Source organism: Rhagoletis zephyria, unplaced genomic scaffold (assembly GCF_001687245.7).
Source record: "Rhagoletis zephyria isolate East Lansing unplaced genomic scaffold, Rhagoletis_zephyria_1.1 Rzeph_scaffold_02397, whole genome shotgun sequence".
In the NCBI taxonomy this organism is placed as follows: domain Eukaryota; kingdom Metazoa; phylum Arthropoda; class Insecta; order Diptera; family Tephritidae; genus Rhagoletis; species Rhagoletis zephyria.
In genome coordinates, this window is record NW_016159481.1 from 1 (window position 1) to 16,168 (window position 16,168).

A 16,168-nucleotide genomic window follows, 5' to 3' on the forward strand; every position below is an offset into this window, starting at 1 on the left:
TGAGAGCAATGTCAAAATCAATCACACTTTGTTGAATACATTTTGAATGCAACTCTACATTTAAAAATGTACATTTCGGCTATAAATTGTGTATACTTTTTAATTCGCCCATATATTTTCTTAGTACATTCCCTTCAACCAATGATTTTATGGTATTCATGAGAAAGTTTTATTGTTTATGTACATACGTTTACGTATTTTACACTTTTACAAATTGATTCCACGTGCACATGTATTGCATTTAACGCAAATATGTATGCACACATTTTCAGGTATACATCTTAACAAAAAGCATATTTAAGTTATTATTAATGGATAAAAGAGACATTTTCTTTGGATTCAGTACTAAAATTTGACATTTTAATAGAATTTCAAGTGCTTATCAAAACTTTACGAGAAGATTTGACCATTTATCTTAATATTATTCAATTTTAATTATTTTTTGTAAAAATACGCTTTATATTTTAAGAAAAGCCGTACAAATCCAAGGTTCAAACTTTGTGCAACATTAAAAAAACCAACACACTTTCGTAAAAATTTCGATCTATTTAATTCGATTTCCTTGATTTATTTTGAGTGTGTGGTTTTTTAGCCCATTAAATTTTAATATAACTAAGTTTTTTAAGATTTCTTTGATGAAGGTGTTGCTAATTTCCTCCATATAAAAAAATCGTCGAACACACTTCGTATGGAAGAAAATGGCTGACATCGTCGACAAAACAAAATTGCCAAGTTCAACGGTAAGTCCTAGCTACTTTAAACTTGCACTTTATTATACTAAAATTGAATGGGCTGAAAACTAAAGAATATTAATAAAGCTCGAAATTTTTACGACAGTATATTGGTTTTTGGATGTTTCGCAAAGATTTAATCTTGGGTTTATTCAGTTTTTCTTAAAGAATACATTATAGTTTATAAACAGATAATTAAAATTAAAAAATAATTATATAAATAGTAAAACCTTGTCAATATGTGAGTGCCGTAAAGGTATTTATTTGGTTTTGAAGTTTAGCCCAAATTCTAAATTCACTGCCACTGCCTTCATCGCAGCAAACTGCGCATGTTGAATTTGGCATGAACGAAAGACACAGGATACGCGGGAAGGAAAGAACGAAAAAAGTTATTTTCTAGCTGCCGAAATCTCGACGCCATCTTTGTTGTAAGAAGTAAACAACGAAGAGAACGGAGAAAACCGCGAAATTGTTGAACGCATGAAAAATCATTTTTATTATGCAAATTCTTCTATAAATCATGCAGTTGTGTTAAATTATTCTTTATCTTATGTGTACACACGTTGTCACAAGCGAAAATGAAGAAAATTGCAGTAAAAAGCCACCACCAAATTGTAAACAACTAAGAAATGTAAACAAACGGCTAATGTCAAAATCGTTCAACTTTTTTCCTTAATGCGATTCTAACGGGCTACTCTCCTGCCCGCGTGATCTTGTCTTTTTGGTTCATGTGTATACTGTGCATGGTGTAATGAACTGTGTATTCTATCGTTCTTGTATACTGTGCATACCAGGATTTCTGAAAGGTTTAAAGAATGTTCTCTAATACCATGTCCCCACCAAAAAGTTAACCATCTCAAATCGAACTTAACCACATCACTAAGGGCCTGTGCCAATTGATAGAAAAGTTCTATGGTGGAAAAACTTTTTACTATGGTGAGAAAATTTTACATTTCTGCTGTGCCAATTCGTAACTTTTTACTGCTGGAAATTTTTGACAGTTGCTTTGATGCACAAGAAGACTATCGTGTTTGCTATTTATAAAATGCAGCAATTATATAGAAAATATTTGCCTTTGATGATTTCAATTCTTCTGGAACTGAAATCCATGCATTTATTAGACCTCTTAGCAGTAATATTAGAAATAAAAACACGTCAAAACCGTCTGGTAAGTGTGTTCACAAAAATGTTTAAAACCGTGTACAATTGTTTCCAATAAAAACATATGTCGTTTTAGGGTATTATGTACATGCAACAAGACGTTTATAAAAAAATACTAAGCAGCATTATGAACGGCGATAACAAGACCACAAAAATGCATCTTAGGTTCACATTCCCAAAAAGCGCCACGGATGGTCAGTGGAGTACGAAGTCATTTGCTTAATAAAGTCTTCAAATTATTTTTATTGTTCTTACTCACTTCCAGCCTTCGTTGCTGTTGGCGTTCTTTGAACTGAACCAAACATCCTTGTCAATGCGCTTTTCCAGAAGGATTCTGCGTTCTGAACTGCTCCCTGTAAAATAGTATTTTTAATTAAAAAAATACATAACGCCTTTTCATATGTAAATCTGAAATTAAATCTTACAAGTTATATAGCTTTTCTTTATTTTTTTTGCCGGCGGGACCATGTTCTTTTATTTCCACTCGCTTTTGTTTTCTTTAATTTATGTGTATACGTGCGTTGTTCGTTCTTCTTCTTGATAATGCTTGCTGTCAAATTTTTCACTAGCCCTGCCGTATCAAACATTTTTATTCACCTCATAGCTGTCAAAAATTTACTTTCCAGAGAACTTTTCTATCAATTGGCACAGGGCCTAACTATAGCTGTCCACACTGCGGTTTGAGGTTTATAAAACAGTACAAATGTAAAGAGCAGTGTTCGGCCCAAAATCGATTTAGGACTAAATTACTGCAAAAATCGGAGCAAAAACCAGTTTTCCGTACTAGATTGAATTTTTTATTTTTGTTTCTGACATTAACTGTTTGACTAAAATATTTTCTACTCATGCAAAATAAGAACGCGAGGCAATATAAGGATAATATATTACATATTTAGGTAATTTTTAGCATTTTAAATATAGTAGAACGTATCTAACACTTAATTTTTTAAAAAGCAAACCTTTTCTACTTTATATAAATTTCATTCCTCATATATTTTTTAACAACTTAAGTAAAGTTCTGCATCCGCCAATTTGTGCAGCCATACATCAAAGAATAACGATGTTACTTTATTGACGCATTGCTATGAAAGAGTTACTTTTTAACAGTGAGATTTGGCTAACTTTCAATTTTTTAACTGAAACCGGTGGTGAACACTCAAAAAACGGCACCAAGAGTCGCATAGCATGAATGAAAAAACGGAATACATTTGAAGTCAAGCGGAGTAGAGGAGTAGATTTCAAATTTTTTCAAAAATCGGACTAAATCTAATTGATTTTAGGGGAGTCCAAACACTAGTAGGGAACGAATTCTTCACATTTTAACGCTAATGACCCATGGGACCCATGATGGGAATGATGAATGGAATGATGGCGGGCAAACACAGGGTTGTATCAGACTTTCGACGTGGTTTCGAGTTGATTAGCTTTTAACCATCTCAGTGAAATGGTTAAGTGCTGTCATTTTTATATGGCGAAACTACGCTAAATGAAGTGGGTTATCGGGATAACCAACTCAATAGCCACAACTACGTGGTTAGCTCCGGTGGGGACATGGTATAAGAAATCATACAGAAATTTCTTTCTAGTTCTTGTCGACTGCTTCATATGTTTTTCTTTAAAGATTCGTAAAAGAATCGTAACAAATTTCCGATACTGTAAAATATTTCGGGAACATTTGTTTGCAGGGTATATATTTACGTATATGTGTATGTATACACGGATATGTAAACAAAAGCAAAACAGACGATAATTTGACACAAGCGTGCTCATAAGATGAAGCATAGCTTCTATCTATATCACCTGTAATTGATGCGCCTTGAGCAGTCACTGACGACGCCATAGGTGCAATCCCGTATTCCTCGGACTCGGACTAGTAAAACTGTCAAAAAATAAAAATTCGCTCAGAGCGAGAGAGTAACATTGAAAAGTACGGGATCGCTTTCTAGTAAAAAATTGTAACTTCTGTCAACTTCAACATAACCTCAAAATTTTTGTTGTAAATTTTTGCTAGGTTTGTATGTAAATACACTCAGCTCACACATGTAAATAACGGACTAGTCAGAAATAGTCAGAATCAGTCAGATTTTACTGGAAATCGATCCCGTACTCGGTTCTCTGACTATTGAGAGGACAAAAAAGAGAGTAAATACGGTTCTCTCTCTGTCAGAAGTTACCAGTTTTAGTCCGAGAATTTTTTGCTGGTAAATTCTGGTAAATGTGTCAAACGATCAGCTGTAGTGTGTTTGGCAACCAAATTGTAAACAAAAGAAAAGTGCACTCTGCTAATTCATGTTGAAAAGTATTTAATTACTTGTTTAAGTGGATTCTAATGAATTTGAAAGTATTTTTGGTTATTTACATGTGGAGCTGAGTGTGTTTACATACAAAATAAGCAAAAATTTACAACCAAAATTTGGAGGTTATGTTGAAGTTGACAGAAGTTACCATTTTTTACTAGAAAGCGATCCCGTACTTTTCAATGTTACTCTCTCGCTCTGAGCGAATTTTTATTTTTACACAGTTTTACTAGTCCGAGTTCGAGGAATACGGGATTGCACCTAATATTAGCAGTAACAGCTGATTTTAAAAACTGTCACTGCCACTGCCAATGCGCTATTATTAGTCTGTTCCTTTGAACTTCGGACTAAAACCTGTGGAGCTGTCAAACTACAATTTTACTCTCTCAAGTGAGAATAAATGGAGAACAGAGAAGTGCACGCGAACGCAAAAAGCACTATTTCCTGAAAAAACGTCAGTCGGTTCGTTGACATTTCATTCGTACAACACTGATTTGGCTGAAAAATGAACATTGTTAAAATCCAAGGCGAATTAATATAAGGTGGTGTTACTAGATCAGCTGATTTTGTGTATGTGTTTCGCCGCACGGCTTCTGATATCAAATTGAAAAATTTTGTTTGAATTTCTACACACACTCTTACAGATTTTGACAGTTTATGCCGCCAAAGCAAAAACAAAATACATGTAGATTTTTGTTTTTGTACTCCTGCTATCACTTTATATTAATTCGCCTTGTTAAAATCTATACATATTCAAATATTTCGTTGTTCACTTCCATTTTTTCTTACAAATACAAGGTTTTTTGCTTTCACGGCTTTCTGTTTTTGTTTGCACATGCAAATCAGCTGATCGTTTGACACTTTTCATGAACTTACAGGAAAAGAACTCCGCTTTTTGCGTTCCCGTGCACTTCTGCATCTGTTCTCCATTTACCAGTGTTGCCAACTCTTGGATTTCAAAAAGCACCAAACCTTGGAAAAAAGAGCGTTTTACCGCACTAAAAGCACAAAATTTTTTTTTAATCAAAGGATACTTTCTTTTATAACAGTATGTGGTAAACAAAAGTAAAAAAAAATAAACAATATTTACATGTATAAATAAATACACATTCATGCTGACGAAGTAATACCCCTGTAGGGAAAACACGAACTAGTGAACCAAATTTCTAGTTCAGTACTAGTTCTTTTTCGCCAAAAACGAACCAGTCCGATAGTAACTAGTACCGCACCAGTCCAAAAGCAGTGAAATGTGGTACTTTCACTAAACTATTTTATTTCAAATTTTAAAAGCAGGGAAGGTAATCATTATGAGTAAAATAATTTAAATCAGCATTTGATCATTATTTTATGAATTATTATTGAAATAATTATTATTTGATTTTATTTTTGGGATTACAACTAATGATTATTTTATGATTTTTATTTTTTCGCGCAGAGATTATCTTTAATTTTGAGTTTTATTTTTCCACTTAAAAATAATGATAATTTATAAAATTGAAAAGGCCATACAGACGCAACCTACTGAAATTTTGACCTGAAAAGTTTGGGTCTTATTTCTGTTATAAGGGTGCGGCAACTTCTCAAAAGGTATAGTTTTTGAGTTGCTTAATAATCATTACTAGTATCGCCCCGTTGTCGAAATTCGACCACCTTACTTTTTTACACAATTTTTCATTTTGCTTGGGAAGTTTTTATGTTCTTCATCGCCTGTTGATCGTCAAGGTCTCTTATATTTTTTGGTGGAGTAATATACATTATGTTAAATAATTTTGAAATTCATAGCAGCAGTAAGGAGGAATAGATTTGTATGGGATTTCGTTAGCGTATTAATATATAGATAGTAGATGGTGAAACCAAAGCAGGCATTCATAGGCTTATACGGAAATTGGAAAAACTCGGCTCTGGGCCACATCTTGCGTTCATTTTTTGCAGGTGTATTTCTCTTGATGTTAGTAATATGTATTTTGAATTTGAAGCAAATCGGACCATAAATGAAGTTTTTCGGAATAACTCCACTCCTACTCCACCTACTGAAAAAATAAACAAAATGCGCACCTCCCCTTTGAAATACCTTTCGAACAAAAGAAGAATCATTCAAATTGGTTGAGAAACATAGGAGCAGTAGGGAGGAATAGATTTGTATGCGATTTCGTTAGCGTATTAATATATAGATACTTAGTGATTCGATAAAAAAATGCCAGGACCCTGAAGGACAATTGAGAAAGGCAATGCAGTTGCAGAAAAAGAGGCATTTAAAAAAAAGTGTCAAAAAATTACCACTTTCCTACTAAATTTATTTAAAAATGCAAGCCACCAGAGCTACCTTTTTTTTAAGAAGAGACAAATTAATTTTTTTTTTATGCAATCCAGCACAGCTACCTTAACACAGTCAGTCAATAAAGTTTAGGAACAACGAATTTTTTACGGGCAACTATTTTTTAATTATTAAAGCTTAAAAAGAACTGAATTTACTTAAAAATCAATATGCTTAAATTTAGACAAGTAAGACAAAGTGAACTAATATTTTTACTTATAAGCAGAACGCACTTTTGTTCTTACTTACTAAAGTTTAATATTACTACTACTACTCATGTGGTTTATAAATTTTTAATAAATGCGTTTAAATATTTGTGATGTTGTTGTCCTTCCTTCAACCGATCGTATTTAATATAAAAGGGAAATGTTTCGACAAACCTAATTAGATATATAGATCTAAGGTGACGAATTTATACAGGTTGGGAACTATAAAAAATGGATGCAGATCGAACTAGCTCTCATCTCTCGAATTAGGAACTGGTTTGGAACTAAAGAAAAGGGGATGCAGAACGAACTAGAACTCATCTGTCGAATTTGGAGCTGGTACGGAACTATAGAAAAAGGGATTCAAAACGAACTAGATCTTATCTGTCGAATTAAGAACTGGTTCGGAACCGGAGCCAAAGGGATGCAACGGGGGACAATTGACACTTCCTAGGACATCGCAATGTTAAATTCGCCAGCCGCTAGCATGCAAAAGAGAATTAACCCGTACTAGTCATGGTCCCAAACGCACTAGAACGGAACCAGTTCCGCTCTAGTTCATTTCCCTACAAGGACCGAAATACTGCACATTAAAACTAGTACATCTGGAGAAAGAACAATCGAATCGCAACAAACGAAATTGAATTTTGAAGGAGAAGAGTAACACTTAATGATACCCTAAGTAGATGTGAGCGAAAAAAATTGTTGTTTTATAATAAACCGTGTTTTTTCACTTAGAGGTTAGGATATCCCAAAATTCTGACGAAGTAGAGAAATTCTGCAGCCAGATTTGGATTCAGCACCGAAAAATCTAAAAACCGATAAACTCAGGTGGCAAAAAAAGTCAAAATTTTTCGGACTGTGTAATCAATCAATAATCAAGAAAATAAAAAAGTAAACACTTAACTTATCTGCGTGCTAGCATTTTCAACGCGAATACAATTTAACAAGAACGCAAGAACGTGGGTTTGAAACTTCATCTTTTTATCAATCATGGTTTGCATTTTAGTGCATTTAAATTTGTATATTCTAGTAAATTCAGAAATTTTAGTGCAGAAAAAAGCACTAAAAAGGGCACTAGGCATTATACCACTTGTCTTGGCGTTTTTATTTTCAAAAAGCACTAAATCTAGTGCTTAAAGCACTAAGTTGGCAACTATGGCGCGTATTCATAGTCCAGCAACTAAGTCGAAACTAACAAAGTTGCAACTTAAATTTAAGTACCAACTTAAAATTTACCTCTATTCATAGTCGCATTTCAGACTTCTACTAAGTAGTTTCGACTTAGTTTACGATATAGCAAAACGAGTGTGAAAATGTATCGATTTTTCTTTACGATATTTTGGAAAAATTACATTTTTATTAAATAATGTCAAGTTTGATCATCCGTTTATGTAATTTTTATTTTCATTGCATGATTATGCAAAAGAATAAGGTATCATTTTCTTGTTAATTGTGTGAAATAGCCAGAACAACCGCAGTGATGTGAAGTCGATGTTTATCGAAAGCATGCTGTGAAACATACAAATAGTAGATATCTAAATGTTATGCACAAATTTACTTTAAAAGAACTAGCGTGAAACTGACTTATTATTTGAGAATTTATCTAAATTATTCCAATTATAAATTGGTGATTTAGCTTTATTCGAATTGTAATACGCATTTAATTTCTTCTTCCGAATAAAATGGATCGATCTTTGTAAATTTTAATTGGAGATTATTCAATATTATCAAAATCACCCTCTACCAACTTAATTTTTACATATTTCGTCTGTTTTCCCTTAATTTGATAAAATACTTCTTCCTAGTTACGACTTAGTTGCAGCTGCAGCCGAAACTAAATTTTAAGTTGGTACTTAGCCAGAAAAGTCGAAACTAAGGCGACTATGAGGAGCTTTAGTTGTGACTTAGAATAGTTTCGACTTAGTTGAGTAGTAAATATGACTATGAATATGCGCCTTGCCTTTTACTCTCACTTGAGAGAGCAAAATTGTAGTTTGCAAGTTCCACAGGTTTTAGTCCGAAGTTCAAAGAACAGACTACAGGCCGGTCGACATAAAACTTTCGCGTTGGCTTTGGCGTTAGTTTGACAGAACGCACGTTAAAAGTATGCTTGCTACAATGAACGCTTGGCAGCGAATGCCTGGGCCATTAAATTAACATACGAACGACAGATAAATTAATATTTCATATCAATAATTGCATTCAAAACGATATTTCTTGCCCGCACTTGATTAAAAAGGAAAAATATTTCACATAATTTTATTCATTTGCAACAGCTGACGAGCGACGCACGCGAAACGTTGAGAGTTGGCCATCTTTTTGCTTTGTGTTGGCGTGAGCGTTGTCGAATTTTGGCTATGTGGACGGCTGCATTTGAATTCATGTATTCATAGTCAGCTGTTGAAGCGACGCCAACGCCAACGCAACGCCAAAGTTCTATGTAAACGGGCCTTAANTTCTATGTGGACGGGCCTTACCTGTAACTTCCGACTAGGAACAGTCGCTCAGTTACTCTCTCAAAAGTGTTCCCACTTACAGGTTTTATGTCAATAGGAACGACTTCCTGTAAGTTCTGACTAAATCCTGTAAACCGGACTGCTATTGGAACAGACTATAGCTTTGTTTCTCAACTGATAATTATCACAAATTATCACTAATTTCGGCTGGAAAGCGTTTCTTAACCCAAAAAACTAGCAGAAACTAGCAGCTCTCTCTCGATCTTACGCTTTTCTTTTGTGGCTCTCCTGCTAGTAAAATTTTTACTAGCAGAAACTAGCAGCTGTCAAAATGGATAAACAAAAATTCGCGTCAAATACTTTCAATAGTCAAATACACCGATCAGCTGATTACTTGCTGGTTTCTGCTAGTTTTGCGTTTCTTTACTTTTTCGTTATTTCGATCTCTGTGAGCGTAATTCTTTAATTTTCCTCATTCTTCTTCTTCCTGATAATTATCTGCTAGAAAAGAAAAGAAACAAAGCCTATATTATATTTTGGGCTTAAGGGGCATGATCGAACTACACAAAATCTGACAAGATGAAGCAAAAGAAAACGGGAATTTTCTGGCTGACATTTGTAATTTTGGCGCCTTATTATTTTCTTTGAAATGAACCAAAAGTAAACAAAGAATGCAATCAATTTTTTAGAGCATGTTTGTGCTAACAAATTTATTATTTTTTGTACGTGTTTTGCAACCAATTACCGCGCACTTCATTTTAATTACATTTGCACAAAAAATTTATTGAACATTTCTTAAAAATCTCTGAAATAAACCACTGACAAAATACTCACAAAGAAAGCAATGTAAAAAACAAAACTGAAACAGCAAACTTCAAAATTACGAACATCACACACTTTTTTCTAATTGGTTCATGAATAAGGGGTTTAAACTTTTTTTTATGAAATAGGGTATGAAACTACCTTCGATGAAAAAATGTATCCCTTTTGGTACCAAAATACGAAGCATGGCAACAGGGAATAACATATGGTACCAGAAAAAGTCAGCTGATAAATGCTACCCAAAGCGTGCAAACTGAAACCAAATAGTTAAGTGATCTAGAAAGCGTTCGTTGCAAATAATTTTTTTGAAGAAGACTCAATTATATTATAATTGATAATGACAATTTCTAAATCCTACTTTAATTAGTATGTCAGGTCATGGAAAATTTGAATTCAAACGTATAAAAAAAGACCAGCAAGGATTGTGATTCGACTCGAACCTTCTAATGCATCGAGGAAATATTTACCTTCCTAAAATATAAATACCATACCATTTACAGAAAATGTGGCATTTACGACGTTTATTTACACATTTCGCTGAAGAACTAAGCACACCCACCGATCTTATTGGTTGTCTACAACAAACACCTCAGATTATTCAGAATAGTTTTGGCGGGTCTATTGGCCTGGAAAGCTTATCTTGGCTGCACAATGTGTCGCCGTGTTTCCCACTTCGTGGTGACCAAATCCAAATAATACATGAGCCACAGCACTTTTACGAAACGCTTGTGCAACGAAGTGCGACGGCTCGAGAACGAATTGTTTTAGCTAGTCTTTACCTAGGCACTGGCCATCTGGAAAACACTTTTGTGCAAACATTACGCAGCAGTCTACAACAACAATCTTCGTTACGTGTAAATGTATTGTTAGATTTTACTCGAGGCACACGCGGTGACGTCAATTCGAAGACATTGCTGTTGCCGCTTGTGCGCGAATTTGGGGGACAGATGAGATTATCACTTTATCACACGCCAGACCTACGAGGTATGACAAAAAGATTGGCACCGCCACGATGGAATGAGTTGCTTGGATTACAACACATGAAAGTGTATCTCTTTGATGACGCAGTTCTCATTTCCGGAGCTAACCTTTCGAATGATTACTTTACTAACCGTCAGGACCGCTACATCCTCATTGAAGACAAACAAATAGCAGATTTTTATGCTCAGCTTGTCGCACGTGTTCAGGAATTTAGTCTAGCAGTTAACCAAAATGCACAAGAAGAACTGCACAGATATGGAAAAATTTTGCCCTACGAGGGTGCAAAAGAGGAATTTATTGAGCATGCAAAACAGCGCATTACTGATTTTATGCACGAAACTTTCGAACAACAGCAGAGAGTGGCTGAAAAGCATAAAGGTTTTTCAAGGTTTTCTTTAACTTATAATACCGATACAAATATTTGCTTACAGATGCTGATACGTGGATATTTCCGCTGGTCGAAATGGGCCAAATTGGCATTCACCATGATAGTCTTGTGACCAAGCAACTACTATCTACTTCAATAGAAGGCTCCCGAATGAAACTTGCTACTGGGTATTTTAATTTGACTCGGGAATACATGGACACTTTAGCTAAAAATTGCCTCGCGCAGTGCAGCATACTAATGGCGCATCCTAATGTAATATTTTTGTTTGTTCCAAATCATCGGGCCAACGGTGTAAATAAATAACACATTTTCTTTAAAGGCCAATGGTTTTCAAGGCGCTAGTGGTCCGGCTGGAAGTATACCTGCGGCATATACCTTGATTGCGAAGAAATTTTATGAAGATGTATTGCAGCTAAAACAAGATCACCGCATCAATTTCTTCGAATATGAGAAGCATGGATGGACCTACCATGCCAAAGGATTATGGTACAGAATTCTTAAAGCTTTAAAAAATAAAATAAAATTAATAATATGATAACTTATATTTAGGTACTACCTTCCTGGAACTTCTTCTCCAACCCTAACACTGATTGGTTCTTCAAACTTTGGCGAGCGTTCTGTGAATCGCGATCTTGAAACACAAGTGTGCCTAGTTACCAGCAACGACGGGCTCAGTAATAGGTTGCAGGGCGAAGTTGATCGACTCTTTAGTTCTTCTAGTACTGCCGAGAAGGAAATCCTTTCAAGACCAGTGCCTCGCTGGGTGCATGCGGTGGTTACAGTATTCCGGAATTTCTTTTAAGTCATCACAAAAAATAGAGAGCACAATTGAGGTCAATATCACACATTTCCCGCAAGAGTGTAATAATCCCAAAAATCAAAAACTCGACAAAACTGGCACCCATAGTAAAATACATATTTTGTTCTAGTGCGATACTGGTAATCGCTGCAGGTATGAAATGTTTGCACAACATAGAAAAAGAAATAGCGGTATTTTCTGCATACTTCGATACATTATTATTTTTTTTAACAGGCAGGTTCTGCAATTCACATCCGAGTGAATTTCAACCCCTGCCAATTTCAATTAAAAGCGAATTTCATTAAAATTCACTCGAAAGTGAATTGCAGAACCTGCTTATATGACACTCTTGCAGCAAATGTGCGATATATGTATGTACATATATATGTATATTTCGGAATGGAATATTAAGTATCCGAATTTAAAAAACAATATATACTTTCGAATTAAAAAAAAATTAAAATATTAATTAGTGCGCTATCAAATGATATTTACAATTTCAATTTTAAATATATAAAGCACTGTTAATTTTATAAATTTGAGGATGCAATTTGTCGGCAGTTACAAAAATATATGTAAATATGTATGTATGTATCGAACAACTGCTTCAAATGTTGCCTACTTTGTGCATCTTGCATAGACTTTAGTTAAAAATGGTTACAAATTGGGAAGGTGTTGACTCTATTAAACTGCATAGTTATTGAAATAAATTTATTTTACAAAACTTTCCTTGAGGATTAAAATACGGCTCCTTCCTTTGACTTTGTATATCCGTATGAGGCTTGTTATGTATACATTGTATGATGAAATCGCGCAAAAGACACTATTTCGATGGCTGAGTGGAAGATCGACCTATCTCGGCAGCCAGTTCCAAAACGCTCTATCTCAAAAAACTTTTCAAGAAGGCCCTATTTCAGATTTTAATTGAAAAACACCCTATCTCAAAATTCGGTTCAAAAGCGCCCTATCTCACTTCTAAATGTATTGAAAATATGCTGATATAGGGCGTTTTTAAATCGGCAGCTGAGATAGGGCGTTTTTGAAACGACTTCTGAAATAGGGCGTTCTTGAAAAGTTTTTTGAAATAGAGCGTTTTCGAACTGGCTGCCGAGATAGGTCGATCTTCCACTCAGCCATCGATNATGTTGCCTACTTTGTGCATCTTGCATAGACTTTAGTTAAAAATGGTTACAAATTGGGAAGGTGTTGACTCTATTAAACTGCATAGTTATTGAAATAAATTTATTTTACAAAACTTTCCTTGAGGATTAAAATACGGCTCCTTCCTTTGACTTTGTATATCCGTATGAGACTTGTTATGTATACATTGTATGATGAAATCGCGCAAAAGACACTATTTCTGATTAAATGCAATTATATTCAAACAATAACCGATTTTTTTTAAATTACATTCAACGTATTTGGATCGCTTATATTTCGATGTACATGCACCTGCGATAACTTATTTGATATTCGTCGGATTTCGATAAATTGCAATATTGTATCTACATTGTAATAGATGACAAATAGTACTAGAATCTCAAACATAGTTGTCGTTTTTCGAATATTTTCAACGCAATAACTAGTGAGATTGCTTAAATATATTTCTAGATAGTAAGGAGATTTACTTAAGCACGTAGGATATAGCTGCAGTTATAAGTTTCCTCCTAGGCGAATGTTATACCCCGGTTTACTATTAGTTCACATTTCGTTCACATAAATTTTTTCGATTTTTACAAATTGGGAGACGGCAGCTCTAGCAGCCGAAGAACAGAAATTGAAAAGAAATTAAAAGAAAACAGGTAGAAAGCCTAATCGCCGATTACGTGCAATGATCAACTGCATTTTCTCAGTTTTGTTTGCGTGGTTCGGTCGTACGTGAGCGGTTTGTCGGTTTATTTGCGGCAACGTTAAATATTACGCGCTCGAAATTATCAATTGAAAAGTGCAGAAAGGTACGACTATTTGTGTTCATCATAATTTAAATACAATGCACACTGTGTTGAATAGAAGTGTTCGTTTGAAAATATTCCTCCATCGTAATATAGTTAAAAAAAAAAAAATATGGAATTATTGAGGAGATTACGATAACCCGAGCGACAAATTTTGACTATGGCATTTTAAAGCTGGGCTCCTCCACTTTTCAAATATACCCACTTGTAGGTTCCGGGGCCTTCTAGTTTTAAAGATATTTAGTGTTAAAAGTTATGTTTTTGATTTTTTTAAATGTTAATATCTTATGAAGTACAAGATAATTCGTTTATGTTTCAGTTCATGTGATTAATTTACACGGTTTTTCATATTTTAAAGCCAAAAATACTAAAAAACTAAAAAATGCTAATTATTTAGAAAGTACAAGTTATTCCCTTTAATATAAATTTTTATATAAATTATAAGAAAGGAGAATTCTGCGTAGTAAGTTATAAACCCTAAGCGCGGCCGAAGGCCACGCATGCTGAAAGAAGATCTGCCCCTCTTCTCCGGCAATACTTAAAGGAGAATTCTGCGTAGTAAGAGTAATGCCTTGTTTATAATGGAAGAGGCAAATCGTAAAAAATCGCGTCGAATTCGTAAGGATCTACTGATTTTAGATTTTTCCGTTTTACTTTACGTTTACGTGCATTATAACCATTTGCATTAATTTCCCATACACTAGATAATTAAGTGACGGTTCACTCCGTTCCGTTACTTCCATTATAACCCAGGCATTATAATCCCTAGGCGCGGAAAAGGCCGCCTTCTGCGTAGTAAGGATTGTAATCGCTAAGCGCGGCATATGACAATTTAAAAAAAATCATGATTGTTTAAAATTTTTTGTAACTTTTTTTAGTTAAATTGAATTGTTGCTATAACTGTAAAAGATGTATATAACATTTTTATAACCTCGTCAAAAAAAAAAATATATATATACATACAGTGACGAACAAAAGTATTGGCACAGTGAATTTTTCGCCATATATACAAAGGTTTTTATTCTAATTTAATTTCGATAATTTTTTATAAAAATATAGTTCATTCTACACCAGAAAACGTAATAATAAAAACTGTATACTTTGTGCAAAACTCAGGAAAAATCATTAAATTTGCACACTAATTTGCAACTTTTTATTCAGATTTTCTAGAAAAATCCTAAGTATGCAGTTTTATAGCCCATTCAAATTTAGTGGAAGGTGTTGCTCATTTTCTCCATACAAAAAATAATTGTCGAGTTGCTTTGTATGGAAGAACTTGCGTGAAAAAAAATACCAAAAATCAATGCGATTTTCTAGCGACTTCAAACTTGCACTTTGTTATACTAAATTTGAATGGGCTATAAAACTGCATACTTAGAATTTTTCTTAAAAATCTGAATAAAAAGTTGCAAATTAGTGTGCAAATTTAATGAATTTTCCTGAGTTTTGCACAAAGTTTAGAGATTTTATTATTATGTTTTCTGGTGTAGAATGAACAATATTTTTATAAAAAATTATCGAAGATAAATTAGAATAAATAACTTTGCATATATTGCGCAAAATTCACTGTGCCAATACTTCTGTTCGGCACTGTATATTTACCTATATTTACCGTTATATCTACTTGCTTCAAAAACCTCTATCGACGTCGTTGTTCAAATTTTGTCGCTTCGGTTATGGTAATCGTCCCTAATTATTTTATTTTTGAATCATGACGCCGTAAATTAACCCAAATCGCGATTTGCATCAGTTAATCAATCCTAATAATATGATGTTAATCAATTCCCCATCTTAATAAATATTCTCGATCCCCTTTTGTGTGAAATATGTACTCCTAGAAGACGGGTCCGCTTCAATTCACATCGCGCGATTTTTTATTACAAATATTCAGCTGTGATACTTGTTATTAAAAATTTTGGGAAAATTTCGATATAGTGCGCGCTTCATCGAAAAGAAATTTTGAGAGCCCAAATATAAACCGGTTTTAAGTTTCTTTTGTTTTTAAATAAAATATGATCAAATAGACCACTACATACACATTCTAGTGTGGGAAATTCA

General features: G+C 34.1%; 1 protein-coding gene and 1 long non-coding RNA gene across 3 annotated transcripts; both read left to right on the forward strand.

Moving 5' to 3' along the window:
* Positions 1–2,062: 2,062 nt before the first annotated feature.
* Positions 2,063–2,323, forward strand: LOC108366779 (uncharacterized). The gene is made up of 2 exons (XR_001848154.1): positions 2,063–2,095; positions 2,158–2,323. It is a non-coding gene; the product is annotated as an uncharacterized LOC108366779 (long non-coding RNA).
* A 7,784-nt stretch (positions 2,324–10,107) lies between these two features.
* On the forward strand, positions 10,108–12,877 carry PGS1 (Phosphatidylglycerophosphate synthase 1). 2 transcript variants are annotated; one of them, XM_017621246.1, is made up of 5 exons: positions 10,108–10,256; positions 10,358–11,349; positions 11,403–11,611; positions 11,679–11,845; positions 11,909–12,877. In XM_017621246.1, exons 2-5 carry the CDS (start codon positions 10,494–10,496, stop codon positions 12,159–12,161), a joined length of 1,485 nt encoding a protein of 494 aa, XP_017476735.1. In that variant the 5' UTR covers positions 10,108–10,256; positions 10,358–10,493; the 3' UTR covers positions 12,162–12,877. The 2 variants fall into 2 exon arrangements, with proteins under 2 accessions (XP_017476735.1, XP_017476734.1); XM_017621245.1 differs by having other exon boundaries at positions 10,108–11,349.
* The last annotated feature ends 3,291 nt before the right edge of the window (positions 12,878–16,168 follow it).

Coding starts and splice junctions, on each gene's coding strand:
- PGS1 (XM_017621245.1), top strand. CDS start 10,494: ATGTGGCATTTACGACGTTTATTTACACATTTCGCTGAAGAACTAAGC. Junction 11,612..11,678: donor TACTAATGGCGCATCCTAAT/GTAATATTTTTG, acceptor TTTTCTTTAAAG/GCCAATGGTTTTCAAGGCGC. Junction 11,846..11,908: donor TACCATGCCAAAGGATTATG/GTACAGAATTCT, acceptor ACTTATATTTAG/GTACTACCTTCCTGGAACTT.